Source organism: Priapulus caudatus, unplaced genomic scaffold (genome assembly GCF_000485595.1).
Source record: "Priapulus caudatus unplaced genomic scaffold, Priapulus_caudatus-5.0.1 Scaffold148, whole genome shotgun sequence".
NCBI lineage: Eukaryota > Metazoa > Priapulida > Priapulimorpha > Priapulimorphida > Priapulidae > Priapulus > Priapulus caudatus.
In genome coordinates, this window is record NW_014577209.1 from 246,603 (window position 1) to 270,632 (window position 24,030).

Genomic DNA, 24,030 nt, shown 5'->3' on the forward strand with positions numbered 1-24,030 from the left:
TCCAGATGTACCAGGTTGGGAAAATCCAAGAAAGGGAGCACTTGTGATAATGGTCCATCGCCGTTTTTTCGCGGTGCGCAAAAACAAGAAAAAAGTTGTGGCGGGCTGCGACATGTGTTTGTCGCGGCGCACCACCATTTTTTATAAAGTATACATGTAAAATAAAATGCAAATTTATTGTGAAAACAAAAGTGTTTGACATTTGTGGCAATGACCACGGCAAATTTAGTAATTTACGGATGTAAATTTTAAAATATGACTCAAAAATGTGACGACCGGGACTTTCTGGACTCTTAACGGGGCACCGGGACCAGCATGTTGCACCAGGACGATCCCGGTGAGACCGGGACACTTGGGACGTCTGACAGCGTCTGTCCAAAAATTTATCACCCCTTGGAGAACACAAAGCAAATTCAGAATGAAACTGCTATTATAACTTTAATTTAACACGTACGCATCCTCATTCGTACATTCACCGGGTATCAGTGAGGCAACCAACTGAGGTGGCCCAACTTACTCATTAGGAGTTCTTACTCATTAATTCTCAGAATCTGTATAGAATCTGCCATAGTCATTAGAATGTTTTGTCGGTTCACATGCATTTATAGATTGCAGAAAACAGAGTAGGCCGCACAACAGTTGCAATGTTTCTTTACAAAATGCAATCACACATGCTCATAGTCACACGCACGCACGGGTCAGATGAACACGTGGCGCCACCTCGTGGATAACTAATCCTCAGATGAACGACTGCCATTCACTGAACAATACACGATGCCCCTTCTAATATGCGCTGTTGATGAAATGTAAGGTATAGCACCAATAAGAAGTTTCTTTCATGTGCTTAACAGTACTCACACAGTAAATATTGACACGTTTTCAGCTTACTGTTAATAACTGATTAAATCCGCTGACAAACGTGACTGGAATCAAGGGGGCTATTATTTTATTAGAAACCCGTTGCTGGTGGTCCGCTTCTGTATACGAACAGATTCCTACACATTTGTAATGGTGCGAGGCTTCCGTACGACTTGTAAGTGTACGCAGTCGGTTGCAACGTAACACACACCACTATGACACAGTAAAAGTTGGCTAAGTACCTCTGCACAGCGCAAGCGTTAGCGAATCTGAATGAGCCCAGACGTGAACAGCTTCTCGATCTTTTGAGCTACGTCTGGGTTCTTTAAATGCCTGTAAGCAAAAGATAAACAATTCAGCAAAAACTCAGGCAACTCTGCACATCTAAGAATAAAAAAACTGCCAGAACCAATCGCCCACTTTATGCATTAAACACAATCAGCATCATGCTGCAACACAGCATAACAGTACCACGTAAATAAATAACAAGCACCAACCGCTAACCAGGACTCCAACTCCCAATGTCGTCTACTTCATGTTAATTAAATGAAATTAAATTAAATTAATGTAATATAAAGGTATAGTAAAAAAATGTAAAAGGAGCCCAAATTTATATTCGCAAGTAGCGAAAAACCACGGCCCAGCCTAACTTTTCGGTAGTCTTTTGCTTTAAACAATACTAATAACACTGAACAACGTAATGTATGGCATTAGCTCAATGTGGGGGAAGGGTAGCAACGTTAAACTCTTCTAGTGTGCGCAGGTCAATGAAGTAGTAGTATAGCATAGTAAATTAGCAGTAGAATAGTATTAGTATTAGTAAGAGTTAACCGTATTGGTATCGATACCATGTAGCGTGTAGATATCGTTCATGGTGTATCATGTGTGTATTAATTGTTTACCGTACATTTTCACAGCGCGTAGTTGTCATCAGGGCTCGAATTAACCGACGGCACCGACGGCAATTGCCTTCGGTGCCCCTATCAATCGCCGTACTGCCCCTGAAAATCCAACCTGACCGACGGCAGTCACCTGCCTTGCCCTTTTGTGTAATTGCCGTCGGTGCCCTTTAATCTACTGCCCTAGTTTCGTTTTTAGTCGAGTCAACATAACACGTGCGCGTGCGTGCTGTAGTTGCAATGATGAGTTTAAAACCGATAATCGCAGGAGGGAATAATAACAGCATCGGATAATTATTCGCTCCTGATAGCGGGCATGTAAAAGCTGTTTAGGAGCTTTTTGTTACTGTACTTCCATTAGCAGAGGGGGGTACAGGGGTCGGTGTTACCGTGTAAGCTTACATGGGGGCATATTGTTTTGTACATTAAAAGCAAGACGATGTTGATGTACTAATTTGTTGAGTTTTCCTTTATTTTACAAAAGTGCCTTTGTGCCCTTCTCAAATTTTGAGAGTTGCCTTGGTGCCTTTTAAAATTGTCTCTGTGCCCTTCCATTTTAGAGAAAATTCAAGGCGATTTCTCACATGCCCTAAAAAAATTGCCTTGCCCTTCTCGTCGCTTAATTCGAGCCCTGGTTGTCATATATAATACTTGTAGTGTCGCGTATTCATCATTTATCAGTTAAATTCAGTATTGTACATCGCGCGGCCATGAAGTTGTACATCCTTGTATGAGTGAGGGGGTGAGGAGATGTCCACACCACGTAAACCACAATCGAAACACTATCAGCTGCGTTGTAGTTGTTTTTTTATGGTACTGACTATCCCCTCGTATGGAGCAAACCCCTGACAAGGTAGCATACTAGTGATGTCCCAAGGATGGATTATAATATCTGGTAGCCGTGATCAATAACATTCAACCGATTATCTTCGATCATCGATCGGTTGGGTGCAGATGACGATCGATGATGAAATTCCAACCGATTCCCATCACTAGTAGCAACGTGACACTTACTCCTCTAGTGCGCGTGGGTCACGCTGCATCTGCTCGAGGATCATCCGCATCGCCGGGTCGGCAAGAATCTTCTGAATCTCGGGATCGGCCATCGCGCGCTTCTTCACCTCCTCCGGGTCGTTCGTCGTCATCATGCACTTCTTGTATCCTTCGAGCGCCTCCTGTGACAATGACAACAACACAAAATCAGCACGACGAGATCATAGCTTTTGTTAGTATTGTTAATTGAGTTCATCTTTATGAGATTAGAGCTTGTTACTTGCGACCCTCTTCCATCCTTGACAGTTTCCACTGCGTCACCAAAGCATCACTACGCTTTTCCTCACGCTTTCATACTTTTTAGGTCGCAGTGGCTGCGCTAGCGTGATTGCGGGTAGGTGTGACAAGGGTATTATATAGAGCAGAATTTTTATGAATCGCGTACACATGCTGGTGTCAAATGAGGGAGTACATGGGAGTAAAACAGTTAGTATTTGGACTGTCGATTTACGCTAACTCCTGTACTCACTGTTCAACTGAATCTATGATCTCATTGACTTTTTAAGTCATGTCATGACAAAGAACAAACATATATTACTCAATGCTAATGATCAGCATTATCCGATAGATCCATATATGAATCTGCAACATCAATCACTCACACTATCATGAACACATGTATGGTAAACCAAATACATATTTAGCTTCACCTGGCAGTTTTGATCCAGTTCTATTGCCTTCTGGAATGTCTTTGCTGCATCACTCATATTTTTTAGTCCCATCAAAATGTTGGCCTTTCTGAGGTATGCTCGTACTGTTGACAAGAAATATGGACGATATCCACACGAAATAACATGTTATATGGTGACTAATGCAGACCTGCCAACCTGTGATTCATGAAAATAGTAAGGCTTTTCTTTTCTTGCAGCAGGCAGCCATTTTGTTTGTATGTTATGCACGCAATGAATGATGGGACTAACTCTAGATTACGTGAGAACAACATGAACAATATGGCTGCGCCCACAATCGCCAGATATTTCTCGGCTCACAATGTAAAAAACACTTTAATCTTCAAGTCATAAAATATCGTAAGTTTTTCAGTTTGATCGTACATTCGTAAAAACATCTTGGAATTAGTAAGGAATACGAAAAAATCGTAAGGGTTGGCAGGTCTGCTAATGGCATCGAGATAATAATATAGAAATCACTAACGATGCATCAAACTATCGCTTAATTGAGATAGTAATTGGCTCAATAGTAATAAATCGATAGCAAAGTAAACTACCAATAACTATCGCCGATATTTAACTGTATTATCGATAGTTTTTCGTAATTGTAAAGTTAAAACACCTGGTTAGTTTATTTACCGCTAATGATTTTTCCCGCATGTAAATGTGTCTAGAAACTATTACCGACACTTCTGTCAGTGTAAATAATTGGACTCGTCCCCTGGACATTTAAGACACAATCCACTCAACTACCTTACTCACTGTGTAATGTGTAGAAAAAAAATATCTACGACACCAACAACCTACCAAACGTTGGTTCTAGCTTGATTGCCATGTCACAGTCTTTCAGACCTAGGTTGAATTCGGCTAGCTTTGTGTAGCAGGCAGCACGATTGCTGTACAATTTACTATCCTCTGGGTTGCGAAGGATGGCTTCCGTGTACATTTTTAAAGCGTCCGGGTAATTACCTGTCAATTAGTGCAATTAGGCTTCAATAAGATTCAACAGATTACATCACTAATAAATGAAAGAGACATAGCTAGGGCACAGCAGAAAACAAGAAAATGCTGAGTGATGCATAATTTCAATAGTTATTACAACTATTTACGTCATGGAAAATGTTTCATGGGAACAAAAATAAAAAGACCGCAATTGAGAACACGTGAAATATTGACCCCCTCCCCGAATAAGATCACTAACAACAAGAACGATTGCTAGTATATAAACAGAATGGATTTAATTACATGAATAAATATACTGTATACGCCATATTTTTCGTGTACAGATATTTTTCACAAATTTAGACTTGACGGACAATTTCGCGAGTGGTTAATTTCGATTTTTGCCAAAAAGTGGGCGTGGCTCGAAAGTAGGTTGACGGGTGTGCTCCAAAATAGGACGTTCAACTCTCTCCCATAGGAGTAACAACTGTATGCAATTTGAAACATGTGGGTCAAACGGTTCTTGAGTTATCGTAGACCGTAGGCAGACACTGAAATGCATAGTGAAATTGCTAAAATATACCTAATTTGCATAATATAAAAAAAAATCAAAACCCCTGTGATATGTTTTGGGGCCAGTCGTTATTCATTCACATACCAAAAATGAGCAAAATCCGTTGAACCTGAACTGACTTATGGCCATTTCCATTTTTGCCAAAAAATAAGCGTGGCTCAAAAGTAGGTCAACTGGCGTGCCCCAAAATAGGACGTTCACACCTCTCCCATAGAAGTAACAACTGTATGCAATTTGAAACATGTGGGTCAAATGGTTCTCAAGTTATCTTTGACCGTAGCCAAATGTTGACGGACGGACGGACGTACGACGGACAACGCCCCATGGCAATAGCCCATCTTGACAATGTCAAGGTGAGCTAAAAATATAAATTTTTTTTCATACCACTCCATCTTTAGCTACTGTCAATGTAACCTTTGTCTCTGGAACAAATGCACTCCACTAGCACTTACCCACTTTGAAAAAGCCATTTCCCTGTTCTTTTGCTTCCAAGGATTTCTCTGGGTTTATATAAGCTTTAGCTTCAGTTTCTTTTCTCATTTTCTCTGCCTGTAGTAATAGTTAAAATGCAATATATAATTACACATACACTGGCCACTGCATGTAACAGTATTGTGCATACCTTGTTTAAAGCAATACTTTTATAGACTGTATTGATAATATTTAGGAATAAACTATAGCGGGGATTATGCACCTTGACTAAAATTAATCACACAGCGATTCACTAACATAGCTCAATAATAGAAAAACATGTTAAAATGTGTATGAGCATGCATTTATCACTATGTGGCTTTTTAATATACCTGCTGTCGCCTATGCAGGGCATCTGTAGTTCTGTGTTCAGCAAGTGACTTGTCAAAGTAAGTAGCTGCCTTATGATAATCCTCCTTCTTCATGTAGGCATTTCCAATCCTTCCTAGTGCCCTGGAATCATAACAAATTTCCATAGTTATTGATTATTTAAGTTATGTAAATGCTAGGGGTGCACCAGAACTTGGATCCGGCCGGAGACTCCCCAATTTTTCAGAGTTCTGGTTCTGGTCGGAACCCTTCAGGAACAGTTGGCCAGAATCGGAACCATTTCCTAAATTCATTTCTGCTACAAGCGTCATCAAGATCAAAAGATCAGTGACTGCATGTAGTTGAGCGTCAGTAGAGTCAACTTGCTGACAATATAGTGTTAACAACTTCACACTATTCCGCCCAAAAAACTTGAACCTGCCACTTGAACATCAGCTAACTAACTGAACTGAACCTAACTGATATTGGGTGATTCACGAGATTTTCTTATAAAATAAAATACTCTTACTCTTAGAGCCACAGGAATAGCATCTGTCTGTTAGTTGAAAATAATCGACTAAAGGGCCGGACACACTAGGCGATTAAATCGGGCGATAAAATCGGGCGACAAAATTGCCCGATTCTATCGCGCGAGTCGAGTGGACACACTAGGCGATTAAATCGCCGGTGGATGAAGGCCCGTCTCCACACACGCGGCACGACACGACACAGCAAAACGCAGCGCCGTTGTACTGAAAAACAAGTGCCGCAGAGCGACAGCGCTCACCTGACGGCAGGTGTTCACTTCTGTTCAGTATGAATCAAGAAAATTATGCATACACCTTGTTGGTCCCATTGGCTGATTAATTGTACAATCGCGCGAGTTATCGTATCGGCCCCGTGACACACTTAGCGCAGAAATCGGGCCGACAAATATCCCCAGATAATTATCAAAACGTTTTTGAATCTAATACTCGCGATGAATCCGCGGGCGGATGAAAAGGTCGGCGATTGAGTGGACACACTAAGGCGTATTTCAGGCGATTTCATCGCCGCGGATTTTAATCGTCTCTAGGTGTGTCCGGCCTTAAAACCAAGTGTATAGCTGCCAAGACATCAGTTTGTCATCACAATTCTACATCGACTTGCCAGAATTATGCACTGGTGTAAGCAGATGATTCATGACACCCAACGCAACACATTCCTGTAATACGAACTTTGTAGCATTGAGAACAAATGAAGAACAATTAAATGTGATATATGTAACATGAGTAAACATGTATATAAATTGAAACTATGAACATGAGAACAGTAGAACATTGACAGTAATCGAGAACTATGAAGATGCACTTATAATGAGAAACATGTAACAATCGACATGTTCCTAACTCTCCCTGAGTGATGTGCATCTAACTAATACTGAAATGAGTTTTGCACAATACTGGCCATAAACGCGTCAAGTTTATCGCCGAGCTTAACACGTTCCCCGATAATTCCACGAGTCAGCTCTGGAATCAATCAAAATCATCATCCCCAGCAGATGCCACGAGATCCAGCCGCTGATAATTATTGGTTTTTTGTACTCCTGAATTTTCCACACAGACTGCTAGGTCACTACGCCTACCTAGACAATTAAACAGAGTTACACGTCCAACATTTTACCCAGTCTTACAAAATGATACTTAAAAACATTATCAATGGGCGTAAATTATGAGTCTTTGAGACTCAAGGTAAATTCGGTATAAAGGAGAAAACTAGAAGTGCGCTAGATCGAAGCAATTAGGTTTGTTTACCAGTTTTCCTTAACATATAGTAATTATAATAACTGTGTATAATAAAATTTTTGAGGTATTGTTTTGCTAATGTTAGAAAAAAACAAAACAAGTTCATAACCCCCACTACCAGTTAAGCGTTGTCACATGTTCTTTCGGGAATAATATATACGTCTAATGATTATCATAACAAACTCATGAAAATCCCCCGTTGCGTGGCATTGGAGTACGAAAATGCATGAAATGTCCGTTTTCTCATCGTGTTTTCATATGTCAAAATGATTAGAAGGGAATGATTTTCATACATTTGAAGTGTAATGGTGAATAACACTCATTGCAGAGTAAATGTGTCAGATTTGTTTAGCTTTCGCAAAAGGAAACTCGTGGTAAATCAATAATGAAATATCGTAAATCAAAACAACGAAAACCTCCAGCTGCAGGCGTAAAGTGCATTGTACACCGGCAGCGTTGAAGCGTGTTAAAGGGACTATTGAACTGCTAAGGATTTGTTACTGGCGATACACTGTACTTACTGTTATACACAAATCCTCTAGGTCTATACCCACACTTACTTGTACCAATACCAATGTTAATTGTATAATTAATTATATCATAACACGGCTACGAAGTTTGAACGGCGGCCATTGACACCCCCGACCGTGCTGCCACCGTCTTAAAAAGTTGCCATTTCCAAATAATATTTTTCACAGGTTTAGTGACCTGGAGGGCTAAATCACAAAGGTATAGTTAATTTATACCTAAATTTGTCTATTTAACCGAGCTGCGATGTTCATTTAGGACAAATTATCGCTATAATATTAACTGAAACTTATAATGTCGTTTTAATAAGATATTACAATCTTTTTTCTGCTTGTTTAAATCATAATAAATATAGAAACACCCTCGCTGTAGCCCTTGCTAAAAAGTCCGTTCTTGCGCAACCTTGTCAGATCGTGCGCGGTCGTGAGTGGGCGCCACACAAGTTGCGTTGTAATCAAACTGTCTAGTCGTTAGTTATTGACCACAATTAAAAATAAAAATATTCTAAATTGTATTGAACCATGAAACTTTTTTATGTATGCGTCAAACTTTTTACCTAAATGTAGACTGAAAATTAACTCCTAAACCTTAGAGTAAAAGGATCCCTTTAAGTCTCGGTTACTGCCGTAGGTAATTTCCTGGCTGACACGTCTTCAAGTTCCGGCTGGTCCTTCCGGCCGGAACAGTTAAAAAGTTGGATCCGGTGCACCCCTAGTAAATGCCTATTATAGAATTGCTATGATACAATTACTATCTGTGTGCCATGTAAATATAATAAAAACTCATGTTAGTTTTGCAAAACCAATAACATAAACAGCATTTCACTAGGCTACAGAACTAAATTCATTAGACATTCAATACCATTCAAAGGTAAAATTCATTTTACATTATTATTTCAAGATTGATTGAATTTAACCACTATATATTATATAGAGGCGATAATTATATTCAACTATGAGTGATGTATTTATAACTATGCATAATTTTACATTATTCACATGATTAATAACAAACAAAATTTCAAAATGAAATACGGTTACTTTCAAATAATTATATTACGCTATGTGTCATCTACGTAATTACTGCACAGTAAACTGAATTTTAATGACTGTCAACGAGTATGGCATAGGACATGGCAGTGGAATATTTCCCTGCTCTCACTTAAGAGCTGAATTTTGAACCCTTGATCAACTAGAAAGGGCAGTTGTCGCCAACTACATGTATCGCCCGGTGTTCTCCCCAAGACTTTTATATTGATATACGAAGTTTGGTCAATTAGGGGCCGAGTTACAGAGCGGAAGGGAAATATGATCAAGGTCAAGGTAAAGGTCAAATAAAGGTCGCAGTGACCTGGTTTTGGTACGCTGCTCACCTTCTCCCCAAGATGTGTAAGTATACCAAGTTTGGTCGCGCTAGGTCAATTAGGGGCCGAGTTATAGAGTGGAAGGGAAATATGATCAAGGTCAAATAAAGGTCGTAGTAACCTGGTTTTGGTACGCAACACACCTTCTCCCCAAGATGTGTAAGTATACCAAGTATGGTAGCGCTAGGTCAATTAGGGGCCGAGTTACAGAGCGGAAGGGAAATATGACAAAGGTCAAGGTAAAGGCCAAATAAAGGTTGCAGTGACCTGGTTTTGGTAGCGCTAGGTCAATTAGGGGCCGAGTTATAGAGCGGAAGAGAAATATGATCAAGGTCAAAGTAAAGGTCAAATAAAGGTCGCAGTGACTTGGTTTTGGTACGCTGCGCACCTTCTCCCCAAGATGTGTAAGTATACCAAGTTTGGTAGCGCTAGGTCAATTAGGGGCCGAGTAAGAGAGCGGAAGGGAAATATGACCAAGGTAAAGGTCAAATAAAGGTCGCAGTGACCTGGTTTTGGTACGCTGCTCACCTTCTCCGCAAGATGTGTAAGTATACCAAATTTGGTAGCGCTAGGTCAATTAGGGGCCGAGTTACAGAGTGGAAGGGAAATATGACAAAGGTCAAGGTAAAGGCCAAATAAAGGTTGCAGTGACCTGGTTTTGGTACGCTGCTCACCATCTCCCCAAGATGTGTAAGTATACCAAGTTTGGTAGCGCTAGGTCAATTAGGGGTCGAGTTATAGAGCGGAAAGGAAATTGTCTGCGGCGCCGGCAGCTGGGGAGACATGAAACCATAGTATACCTGCCGACTTCGTCGCGAGGGATACAATTATTACTGAAAACCACTGATGCACACTGCTAAAACAACTTGACCACTTACTTTGCAATGAGTTTGAAGTCGGCTCTGCTTTCTCGCCCTACCTCCACAGCTTTCTCACACTCCTTGATGCAATTGTCATAATGCAGCTGTTCATAGTACACGGCTGTATAATGCAAGAAATATCAATAGATCTATGTGAATGCTGTGTTCAACTTCCACACCTTCATGATGCGACAACAAAAAATAAAATAAAATGTAAAAGGCTCAGTAGCCTCTCTAAATAAATATAGTCAAGCAAAACATGATCTGTCATGACCACCTTTTCTTTATTATGGCTGGTTTTTGGATAGCCTTGGTAGTCACTTCTTACCTGCACGGTTGGTGTAGAAACTTATGTCTGTTGGATTAAGCTCAATTGCACGTGCGTAGTGGCTTAAAGCCGTCTCAAAGTCTTTCTTTTTATAAGCTTCATTTCCCAGCTGCTTCTCCTTGACTGCCTAAATTGTACAAAACCATAATCACCACCCAAAATAGCAGATATAGTTCAAAAGTGCCTGTGAATTACACACTTAACAGTGTACATGTAATGTATAAAACATGGAGTAAATGTGTGCAGCACTTTTGCGTACTTACAAAAGATCAAGAGCACATGAACTATTAAAGAGCAAACAATAGTCTCAGTTTAAGTCGAAATAAGCAAGGTTAACCACGTAGTTTGAACAAAGTACTGATTTATTAATAAACAATTATGAACTATTGACCCCTCAATCAATCAATCAATCAATTTATCCATCCATCCACGGTTCTCCCTAGGAATTACAGAAAGCATTCTACTTATGGGCGGATAAGGGAGGGTCCTGGGTGTGCTGTCCTCCCCGATACATTGATTTAAAAAAAATGTAAAACAATTTCTCAAATAAATCAAACAATGAATCAATTTAGACAAAATTAAACTCACCTGTCAGGCTGTCAGCATACATGTTACTGATTACTTCAGCATAAAAATTATTACAAGTTTCTACTGTTATAAACTATAAAGTATAAAACAGTAAATGAACAGCGAATGTGCACCTGCAATCTTGAGATTCGCGATTGGGGAATTTCCAAATGCTTGCACAAAACAAGTGCATGTAGTTATATGACGCAAATAGTTATAGGTTGGTACTCATCTCGAAATGTATGCAAAGGTAATTAACGTGGTGTAGAGACAGCGTGGTCTGGTCTCGAGATAGCAAAAATCGCATGCTACTGCTAGTTTTGTTGACATGTTTAACCAAATATATTTTGAAATGCAGATTGGTGCACATACTGGAGGAAAGAATGATGTGCGAGTGTTCTCTGACACGTTAGCTTTACTATATATAATATATATATTTGGTGTTATGCATTAGGAGCAACGGTAAGTATCAGACTGGCTGAGAAAATACAATGAAAGTGTCAATGACACTGTAGCTCACCACAAAAAAGGACACAAATGAGTGAGTAAGAAGAAGTCAGTTTTAATTGAGCAACCATCGACGTACATTATAAGAACAATTGCCATCTGTAATCGCAAATAATAATTTATAAACCAAAATGAATCCATTTTGTGACCGTGAAGATTTTTGGCGCCTATACCTGCCTTTGTAGCGATGGGTTTGAATAAATTAGGTTTGCTGCGTTCCGACAATTCGTTTTGTAAACTCTTACTCGTAATATAGCGTTTTATCGCAGGGTGGAGTAGGAAATACCAATTTGCATTAATGATATTGTCAATGCAAATTTGTAAAACGAACAGACGAGTGTGACCCACAGACTGTTTGTAGTCTATATAATATGCTATATAATTGCAAACCTACCTAATTTGCATAATTTTTTTTTAATATCAAAACCCTCAGCCTTATTCATCAATAAGCCCACAACCCCCCCCCGACCAAAATTGAGCAAAAATCATTAAAACCTGAATGACTATGGCAATTCCCATTTTTGCCAAAAATTAGCGTGGCTCGAAGTACGTCGACTTGTCGTGCTTATCCAAAATAGACGTTTAATATGGGGCATAGCAGTACAAATATACCAATTTTAAGAGAAATGTGGGCCAAACGGGTTCTGAGTTATTGTTGACGAAGACAATAGTTTGAGGTGTGTGGGAACGGAACGGACGGACGCTACGACGACCCATGGCAATGCTCACGGACTTGACACGATAGTCAAGGATGAGCTAAAAATGATTGCGTAAAAAATGATGAAAGCATTCTGCGTATTATTTTTTAAACCATTTTCAATATGGAACAAGAAGATAAAAAACACGAAACAGAACGAGACAAACAAAACAGAACATTAAATAAGTAGAATTAGTAATATGTGTCATATTGTGGCCCAATAAAATAAATAAAGTCGATAATAAATAAATAGATATATTTTTACAGTACAAAGTGTATACGATTTTAGAATTACTGTGATGGGATTTCAAAAACAGTCAAAAATTTAAGGCGCGTAAAGTTTGACATCTAAGGCATGTTACTGGTTAGGATTTATAGAATGTCACATATGATATTACCTTCACGTTTAAGTCATGTTGGAGTAGACATGAATTGTAAAACCTAGGACCTGCTGAGAATTTGATTAGTATCTATCCATGATATAAGTTGATTAACCCAATCCCATCATCGTATCTCATCTCATCCCTACATCCATCATTCCATGCATCTATCCTAAGTTCTAACCCAATGCGATCTACCTAGCTAGCCTAGCTAGCTGCTACCCAGGCTTTCTCCTGGCTTTTAACAGCGTCGGGTACTGAGCGTTTTACTTTTTGATACATCCTAATGCACGATCACGCTTGTTTTTGGTCTTTGATGGATATATTGGTGTTCTGAAAACTGATTGGGAAGGGCAACTTAGAACATGATAAATGCCTCCAAATTAGCAAATCGGGCGTCAAATGACTAACAATTTAGAACCAGGCGCGGATTTGACGTTGCGCTAACATTGCTTCTAAAAAATTCAGGGAGACTCTAAACACTTCCTACCTATATGCATAATATATTATAATATGGCTGTAAGAATAACACAAGCACTCTCGATTCGATTCCGATAGCTCAATATTAGTCTTCTCGGATTCGAATTCTTCTCGATTTCGATTCCCAAAATATTGAAATGTTTATCTTATTTTTATATTTTCATTATTTTGCATTAAACTCCTAATTTTTTCAACTATTAGCATTCTTTCTTTTTTCCAATTTCTATTTAACAAATAACTTTAAGCGATATTTAATAATATAAAAAACGAAGGCAGTTAAGTCTAAACTGCACAGCCCTCTGTAACATCATTAGCATGGTCGCTGTAGCGCATGGATTAGCTGACTGGCAGTCAGGACTATTGTACCATCCAGGAGCGGGTCTCATACAACCTCGGTATGGTGAGTGTATGAGACGCCCCTATGAAAGTGGAACACACACAACTCCATTTACCTAATACTCACTCACACGCACCACACTCGTTTCACCTCATCTTGAGTTTGTGGCTTGTATCTTATTACTGGATTAATGCATCGACTGCTTATATAATAATTATAATCTATGTCGAGTATCCTCCGGAAGTTTGTTTATTATATCCTTTCTGTAGTTATACCAGACAGGGGGTCGCCACTCCTCGTCTGTCTGCCGACAGCCGCTATTATTAGCTATCAGGAATGGCACTTGATGTGCAGCTGAGGCGTGTGCGTCACAGCAGAGTTTGTTTTTTGCGGCCTCAGTGCTTCTTTTTACGTCCCATTGGACTTTCCGTATTACTGGAGACGGTAGAACCGATTTTACGTGGGTACATCCGAAGCCACGGAGAGACACAGTCTCCAATGTGAGCGAGCCAGGGCGCGGTTTCACGAAGCGTTGATTAACTTTAATTTTATGATTAAATCATCTTACTATAATTAACCTCTGTAATTATGTTAGTTAGTCATACTCTAAAAAAATCGGGCGTTTCAGCGAGCGTTGATTAACTTTAATTATGATTAAATCACTAATCATACTTAACCTCCTGTAATTATGATTAGTTAATCATACTTAAAAATCTGTTTCACAAAGCGATTTAAGTACATATTTAACTAATCACATAATTAGCCGACTTAAACATGAATTACACTGTATTCAAAATGGCGGACAACGCCAAAGTATCTGCAAATTCGGTACATGAAAAGGAATTAATTTGCAATTATGACTAAATTAGTACAGCTAATCTTAGATAATTTAAATTTCCTTGGGAAAAAATTGAAGTAAAATTTCCAATTGTAAAATCTGCAGCGTACTTAATATACTAGTACACCTACATACTACTTCTAGTACTAGCAACTAATTATGATTAGTGGATTTAATCATGCTCCTGAGTAGAATTAAATATTGTGATTTCGTGTGACACAGCTCGGTTACGAACAGAGACATTATGTTTTTATAACAAGTGAACACTGTTGTTGAAGGAGAAACAGAGATGGAAGCTGTTGGATGAGTATTTGTATTGAAATCGTTAGAAATGCAGCGAGCGATCGAGCGAATTTTGGAATCGCGCTTTTTCACCTGCTCTATATATTAGTGCAAGCGTGCAACAGTCGCGCCACGAGAGCAATGGCTGCCGGTAATGCAATGGTAGGAAACTATCGGCGATAATAGGTGAAAGAGAGTAGACCTATAGTATAGAAACATTAAGAATTTTGTACTAAGTAAATAGATTTCGTATTTAGTTAGCATTATATTTTATTGAAACGCTTCAAGTGCCCGTGTTATTAGCCCAATTAAAGTGTATGATGTATCTCACTACTCTGCACTGATGTCTATTCCTAATCAATGTGCGTCGGCATGTACTACCACTACTGGCACTAGTGCACGAAGGGTCGTTGTCGTATCAGGTACTAGTACTACATATATATATATGTACCCGAGGTAGTTTTGCAGATGGGGTCGTTGTCATATCAGGTACTAGCCTACAGATATGTACCCGAGGTAGTTTTAGGTTGTTTAGTATTATGTTTATATTTTTATATGAGGTATGTTTAGGGTTAGGGTTAGGGTACACTTCCGTAGTACAAGTCTGGTACACTTTGTGTATGGCCATATGGGTTCAAGGATAGAGAACATGGGTCCCAATAAAACCAATGTCATTTACATCAATATAAATATAATATTATATCAATATAAAGATTAGGGTTATGGTTAGGGTTATTGTTAGGGTTAGGGTTAGGATTAGGATTAGGGTTAGGGCTAGAGTTAGGCACATTGGTTTTATGGGGACCCATGTTCTCTATCCTTGGGCCCATATATGTACCTCGGGTGCATATCTGTAGTACCTGAGATACGACAACGACCACTTGAGCGGTAGTTTTAGGTTGTTTAGTATTAAGTCTATATTTTTATGAGGTATGTTTAGGGTTAGGGTACACGTCAGTTGTACAAGTCTGGTACACTTTCTGTATACATTAATGTACCCGTACGTAGTAACTGATACGACAACGACCCCTTCAGCGGCACTAGTCCGTATTCACAGTTGCGAAACCGAAAACGTGACCGGTAAAGCGAAAAGTAAAAATAAAAACAAAAACTAAATACGCCTTCAATGTACCTGCTCCTGGGTTGTCATTATTCGTAGATCTTGATATAGGCGTGGATGTTTAGACAGTAAATATACTTGTATAGCTTTCCTTTCAAAAATAACGTAGGAACCAGGAATCAGCGGAAAAGATGAGATCGGCGAACGATTTTTAACAAGCGTGAAACTTCTAGAAGCGCCTGTAACAGCGCCATCGGGTGGTAGAAATATCAACAATACATTTAATGTTTGTTAATAATTTTTGTTAGAGTAGAATATATTGTATATTTTTTATTTTAAACATTTAATTTATCTACTTATACATGATATTTAAATTATTCGACGCAAAAATCTGTAGTTATCACGGAAATATTTGCCCGAATTATTTGTGTGCGAGCATATGTTTTTTTTGTACTGGTATGTTCGTACGCGCGTCAGTGTGTGTGTGTGTGTGTGTGTGTGTGTGTGTGTGTGTGTGTGTGTGTGTGTGTGTGTGTGTGTGTGTGTGTGTNCAACGAACACGATTACGATCTGATTGTACAAACCACACAACACACGACCAAAAGACTATAACAACATCATAGCACCACAATCAATCATTCACTATAAATCCAGAGTACCTGAATAATAGACACTATGTATTAATATACGCAAAACACGCACACGCCCGATACGTCACGTCACCACGCAGAACCACATTCGGGCGTTTCAATAACTTAAACGAACAAAGATGCGACGCCGTGGCCAGCACAGATTGCGAATAACGCCTTGAAATAAATTCACGATTTGAGCAGTCTTAGATGAGGCTAGACTAACCCAAACTAGACCGCTAAAAAAACCCTAAATCTAACCCCTAACGCCAAAAGAGCTTCACGTACCAGACGCTACCGTACATCACACGCACACTCGAGCAGTAATTGTGCCAATATTCTATTATATCACAGTATATAGTACGTGATCAATCATCTTCCTAAACCTGTTTTATCTAAATGCACACACACACACACAAGCCACAACGCTTGTCATTGGCCGGAGCCTAGTCTAGCTTCCTGTGGCGACTGCCACAGAGCACAATTATTTCAGTAGCGACTGCCACTGCCATTCTCGAAAATTGAGATGTGCGGTCAAGGCGATTATACTACACCAACCTCATTTACTAGGCATGATCCAAAATACCACAGTAACCAATAGCTCTAGTACGTGAATAGCCCCGCTTACATACCTAGCCCGCTGCCAGCGGCAGTTAATGTAAGCGGGCTATATAGATTAAGTGCATGTCCCGATGATGAATTATAATCGAAAATGCGTATGCGATTATAGTCTCAATTCGCCACGCATCAAATCCAGATTATGAAGAACCAAATAATACGATTATCCAAACACAAATAACATACACACACCAAAAAATTTAATGTTTTCTACACTCTAAAACGATCTATACTTAAAACACTATTACGACATAATTCAAAATATGAGTGATAACATATGTACTTGTATGTGTGTTGTGTTGTGTGTGAAGTGTGGTGTAGGTGTGTGGAGTGATGGAGTTGGAGATAGTGCTAATCGAGCGTTGTGTTAGTTGTCGTCCGCGTAGACGTGCAGTAGTGCGCACTGCTTCGACTGTATGATATCGTACCTTGTGGTGTCAATGCCTATATGGGTCTGTCCGAGTGCGTGCGTATGAGTCGTGTATGTTAGTGTGTGTAACTGTGCGCTCGTGTGCTGATATATCATCGATCATATAGTCTGAGACATGACGGTGCGTCTTCTGAGTTGTCGTTATGACAACTATGAGAGCTTACTATACCCAAATGAGATTTTAATATCTCACGTAAGATGAGATTCTCCACACTCTCCTGTATTATTTGATTTACATTATGTTGAGAGGAATATGTTTCCCTATGTTGGCAGTATGTTGCGATGTAGACGTTGTGCGGCTGACATCGCTGTGCTAACAGTCTAGTGTGTAATACATCATAGAGTCAATCTTGATCTGATTAGTGAGTATGTGATAGAGAACGAGCTGTTGCTGGATCATGTTTTGGTGTTTAAATCTCGTGCGTTGTTTAATTTGGTTTAATAAAGGCATTTAGAATCTCAATTACTTTTATAATATTGAGTATTAAATAGTACATATAAATTTCATCGATTATGCAAAGTTGACATATGAATATTCTAACGAGTGAACGGCACCTTATATATCATGTAGTTAAGTAAGACTAATATAATTATACTCATTATATAGGCCAATACGTCCGTATATTACTTATGAGTAATATACACATGCTATTACTATACAAAGAAATGTCTAATCACAGCAAGCTCTCATCCCAAATTCTGCTAATCGCGCACCTGAGCGCCAACGCTAAATTTAATTGCCAACAAAATCAAGCCATTCGATTTCGGTTCGGTGCCTGCACATGTTGCTACAGGATGTTGACGCATCGAAATTGATGTCGCCGGGTAAATTGTTTGCCTAGTGACGGCATATCCTTTCGACATATTATATGTTCGGCATTCGTAAACTAACTCAGATTTCGTATATTCATTCAACCCGCAAATCCAAGAGTAAAACCAAAACGGTACGGAATTGCGCCTTAACGCACAAGGATCGAATCACTGACGCCGAGCATCACGTGCGAAATGTCCGGTGCACACACTCTACGACCATCTTATGACAACCCCTGACCATCGCCCGGTTACGGACGCGAGGCCATGCGGGTTGGTAACTGTCTAAACTAACGATTTATTTGACGCGGCCTCCCTTCGAATATGCAGCAATTTTCCTTTAGTAAACTCAGCAAGATAGATGTTTATGTGACAAACTAATTATCGACCGTTTGAGCATTTTAATCAAGTATATACTGTACTTTATAACTAACAAGTGGGCCAGTACAGTAGGCATCCGGTTAAAATGCATAATCATGGTCGTTCTAATGCCTTATTAAAAAAACTAATCGATGATGACTTAGCAGAAAACAAGATCATTAGAGAATAATATATTGACAAGTATATTCTATGTACTTACCAGTCATTTGCGCCCACAAGAATGGACTCGGCCGACAATCAGAGCAGAATCGAGAGGCTATGCTAGCATAACCAATGTCACACAAGGCTCTAATGCGACATAGATTGTATGCGTCGAGCTTACAGTATACTACATAAAACAAACACCTGCAAGCACTCTATGATGTTGAACCAATTAATCAAAGGTTAATAGAAATCGCCTGAGTCAGGTATAAACTCGCAGTCCGCCAGCGCTGGATCCAACCTTAGCTAACAGCTATAGCCTACATCATAGGGGTGCACTATCTTAGGACACCAAGTACAACGACAGTTATATGATGAGATAGGGACCTGTATATTAGTTGCTTAACGAGATAACTCTACTGTTTTCTAACACTTAAACGAACGATAATTCATATATCCGTGCAATGTTGTAATTGAAAAAAATCCGTCTGCAACGCATAATAACGCACACCATTGAAGGCACACCCACACAGCGAATCTGTATCTATCAATAAATGACGAAACTAACCAAGAAAAATGCACGTACACAAAAGAATAACTATGCCTAGTCAAGCAGCTCTTATACGACCAATGGCGAGATCATACGCCAGGTGTACAGCGCGGCAACGTTTGATCTGTCAATCCTTAGCGAGCGTAAAATGATTTGCCCCCAGAACGCTTAAGTTGATGCTAACAACAATTTGACGCGCTCTATTCACGCATGAATTGAGAAGACAAGTCAAAGAGGGGGAAAGCGTCATTGTGATTTGGAAGCATAAGACCGATAATATGATAAATTATTATGCTTAATGTACAATAAAGCAAATCATACACACTCACAAATCCACATGTCTCCGTAAGTAGACTAAGAAGTTGACATGCGAGTTATGGAGTTGATAACTTGTAACGTTTTGACTTACACAATTAAAGAATGTTCTAACGTCTCATCAAATTTACTAATAATAACATAAGCGAGAACATTAGTACGATTGATTGATTTTGGATCGTTCACTATAAATCAATATAAAAGAAAAAACTAATAATCACTACGAACACTTGAGCTATGTATAATATAATTCACAGTGGTTTTTGTGCGACAATAATAAGAGTGTTCTGTGTCGTATATGGATAACATATATTCGTATAATTCTCAAATAAATGAATCCTGCGATAGTACAGTGAAATGCACTGAATCACAGTTCTTTTAATCTAGCAATACATAACAGGTCCGAATATTGAAGCAGACGCACACATGAGTATAGTGAATACGTTATAATACATACCTAATCTACTATTAATACTAGATATCATTAATTAATTATTAGATGATTCTAGAATTGTCGCTGAGTGCGGTTGCTATCGGTCTGCGTGATGGACGTATATATTTATATATGTTAGATAGAATAAAATCGAAGCCGATATCATACTATAGTTAGATCATTTATATTAATTTTGGAGTATAAGTATCGATTAAGATGTTTGAAATACTAGAAATCTTCAGAATTGAATTATTTTAACTAAACACTTCGAAAATATCGTGGACTAGAGCGTGACAGTAGATCATCTGTATATACCTAATTTAAATCATGATAGCATTAAAAAAATATAAACAAAAAGTAATACGTATCATTGCAAAGATATTAATAATGCTATAGGTCTACATGTGACTTGTTAATCAAAACACTCGATAGTTATAATGAAACACAGAGTAATCTAAGTGAGATTTCTGAAGAGAGATCCACAATCATTACAGCGATGCTCTCCCGCAGTATACAATACACGACTATTCAACTTATCAGAACCGGAAAAGACAAGAATTCTAGTTATATCACTGCGAGAGTGATTAAATTCTTACTCCAAGATACCCTCTTATATGCGTCGTAGGGTCGTTGGATTCAGCGTCACTGCGTGTGTTGAATGTTTAGATGTAGATTCATGGTAGATCTGTATGTGTATTGTTAACGTGATTGTGTTATGCCGGTGCGTTAGTGTTCGTTTTCCTAGAGATTTGCGATAGTAGGCCAGTTGTGCGTTTGTTCACGAGTCTTGAATCTTCGTCGAATTACGCGCTTTAATGCTCTTACGATGTGTGAAAATGATCTTGATGAGTGTTGTGCTTGCTTTGTGTGAACAGGACAAAAGAGTCCTGTCAAATTATGATCTCCTCTTCGTGTAAAGCGATAATGTTTTGTTGATCATCGGAATACAATCAAAAGGCTCGATGAGGGTTATCCACACTGCGTCTTCCGACGTCTAGACAACCTAACTTCTGAGCGCATATGAGAGCTTATGGCTAATTCCGTAGACATAATCTGAATATTCCACACATATGATCTAGCGTCTCTATCTCTGAGAGCCACTTAAATCGATTAAGCCTTTGAGTCTAAACGCATGAAAAAAATACGCATCATAATTATATACAAGATGAACATCAGATGTTTCCTTTAGAGCAGAGATATTCAACAATAAATAATAAGACCCAGTAACGTGTGTGAGATAATTATATACATAACACTAATATTAGTGTAATAATAATAACCAGATTACAACATCATCATCTCATTTATACGCCATTCTCTCATTTAAATGTAACCTAATAATAAGACAAAATAACCTTCTTTCAAAAACCAACACGTAAACAGAAATGATATTCCAAACGAACTCATAATTATATTGACTGGATAGATAGAAAGACAATTGAACACAGACCCCGTTTTCCACTATTAGTAAGATATTATGTTCCATTTTAGTCACATTATCCAGCCTTTACATTTTGTAAGTGAAACTAAACGAATGAGCTTTTACTTCTATTCACACTGATTCCAGCGCAGTCTACAACCGTCTGTGTTCAATAAACTGGATCAGAAACCAGCAAGCGACGGGTTTAAAGAAAACTTGCGATCTGGCTATGAATCAAACTACATATAGGTAAAAATATAACACAACTCAGTACATAAACCTATATAATTATGAAATCAAGGTACATATAGAATCCGCTCTCGGACACTATAGCACATTCGTCGCGTGCCATCATGTCATAGATTTTGTGTGATAACATTCCATCAGTAGACACTGTTTAAGAAATAGGAGAAGACCTTGGCATGTAATGTCTTTCCGATGCGTAGAACATCAGATTACACAATCTGGCACGTTAGTGTGAATAGCGCATGCGCAATATTTCACCAAGAAGATTATAATCTTGTTGATCGAATCTGGCATTTAAATAGATAGGTGGGTATCTCGAGCAATAGATTTTCTCCTAATAAACTTTATGCAATAGACCTGTGTAAATAAGCTAAGGAGAGCGCCCTAGCATGTAGTGTACAAAACACCTACTTTATGCCCTCGCGTCATTCCCCTTGCCTCCCCTGACCCTCGCACAGCCTCCTTCTTCTTCTACCGCCCCAGCTATCTTCTCTACCGCCTTTCCTCAGTCTCCCATCCCCTCTACCCCGCAACAAGCCATATTATGAAGTTTTCCTCGGATGGCACTGCACGCCTAACACGGTGCGCGCGCATGCGCAATGTTTCCCGAGAGCAATCGTATTTTGCAAAGATTATGTATTTAAAATGAAGAGGAGTTATGCTAGCATAGATTTTGTGTGATAACATTCCATCAGTAGACACTTTTTAAGAAATAGGAGGAAGACCTTGCATGTAATGTCTCGGATGCGTATACCAGCCATTACACAATCTGGCTACGTTAGTGTGTTAGCGCATGCGCAATATCTCACCAGAGGAGTTATATCTTGTGATGAATATGCATTTAAAATGGATAGGGGGTATCTCAGCATAGATTTCCCTAATAAACTTTTATCAATAGAGCTGTGTTTATAATAAGGAGAGCGCTCTATCATGTAGGGTACAAAACACCTACTTTATGCCCTCGCGTCATTCCCCTTGCCTCCTCTGTCCCTCGCTCAGTCTCCTTCTTCTTCTACCGCCCCCAGCTATCTTCCCTGCCGCATTTCCTCAGTCTCCCATCCCCTCTCTTCCTCAGCCAGCTATATTAAGAAGTTTGCCTCAGACGACACTGCACGCCTAACACGGTGCGCGCATGCGCAATATCTCCCGAAAGCAATCGTATTTTGCAAAGATGATGCAATAAAATAAAGAGGAGTTATCCTAGCATAGATCTATATGATAACATTCCATCAGTAGACATGATTTAAGAAATAGGAGGATGACCTTGCATGTAAGGTCCCGGCTGCGTATACCAGCCAGTACACAATCTGGCTACGTTAGTGTGTTAGCGCATGCTCAATATCTCACCAGAGGAGTTATATCTTGTGATGAATATGCATTTAAAATGGATAGGGGGTATCTCAGCATAGATTTCCCTAATAAACTTTTATCAATAGACCTGTGTTTATAATAAGGAGAGCGCCCTAGCATGTAGTGTACAAAACACCTACTTTATGCCCTCGCGTCATTCCCCTTGCCTCCTCTGTCCCTCGCTCAGTCTCCTTCTTCTTCTACCGCCCCCAGCTATCTTCCTTGCCGCATTTCCTCAGTCTCCCATCCCCTCTCTTCCTCAGCCAGCTATATTAAGAAGTTTGCCTCAGACGACACTGCACGCCTAACACGGTGCGCTCATGCGCAATATCTTACCAGAAGAGTTATATTTTGCGATGAATATGCAATTAAAATGGTTATGGGGTATCTCAGCATAGGTTTCCCTAATAAACTTTTATCAATAGACCTGTGATTATAATAAGGAGAGCGCCCTAGTATGTAGGGTACAAAACACCTACTTTATGCCCTCGCGTCCTTCCCCTTGCCTCCCCTGACCCTCGCTCAGCCTCCTTTTTCTTCTACCGCCCCAGCTATCTTCCCTGCTGCCTTTCCTCTGTCTCGCATCCCCTCTCTTCCTCAGCCAGCTATATTAAGAAGTTTGCCTCAGACGACACTACACGCCTAACACGGTGCGCGCATGCGCAATATCTCCCGAGAGCAATCGTATTTTGCAAAGATGATGCAATAAAATGAAGAGGAGTTATGCTAGCATAGATTTGTGTGATAACATTCCATCAGTAGACATCGTTTAAGAAATAAGAGGAAGACCTTGCATGTAAGGTCCCGGCTGCGTATACCAGCCAGTACACAATCTGGCTACGTTAGTGTGTTAGCTCATGCGCAATATCTCCCGAAAGCAATCGTATTTTGCAAAGATGATGCAATAAAAATGAAGAGGAGT

The 24,030-nt window shown here is 39.4% G+C and overlaps 1 protein-coding gene and 1 long non-coding RNA gene across 2 annotated transcripts in view; one reads left to right on the top strand and one right to left on the bottom strand.

Moving 5' to 3' along the window:
* Positions 1 to 425: 425 nt before the first annotated feature.
* Positions 426 to 16,033, bottom strand: LOC106806222 (stress-induced-phosphoprotein 1-like). Its single transcript, XM_014808092.1, has 9 exons — positions 15,858 to 16,033; positions 10,638 to 10,764; positions 10,328 to 10,430; positions 5,798 to 5,918; positions 5,447 to 5,543; positions 4,286 to 4,447; positions 3,461 to 3,564; positions 2,772 to 2,932; positions 426 to 1,191 (listed from the first exon to the last, which is right to left on the bottom strand). The coding sequence occupies exons 1-9, from the start codon at positions 15,873 to 15,875 to the stop codon at positions 1,119 to 1,121; spliced, it is 966 nt and encodes a 321-aa protein (XP_014663578.1). The 5' UTR covers positions 15,876 to 16,033; the 3' UTR covers positions 426 to 1,118.
* LOC106806223 overlaps positions 11,725 to 24,030 on the top strand; it is a 13,516-nt gene continuing 1,210 nt past the window's right edge. Inside the window, exons 1-2 of the long non-coding RNA XR_001393516.1 lie at positions 11,725 to 12,071; positions 20,776 to 20,783. This is a non-coding gene — a long non-coding RNA (uncharacterized LOC106806223). The remainder of the gene's footprint in view (positions 12,072 to 20,775; positions 20,784 to 24,030) is intronic.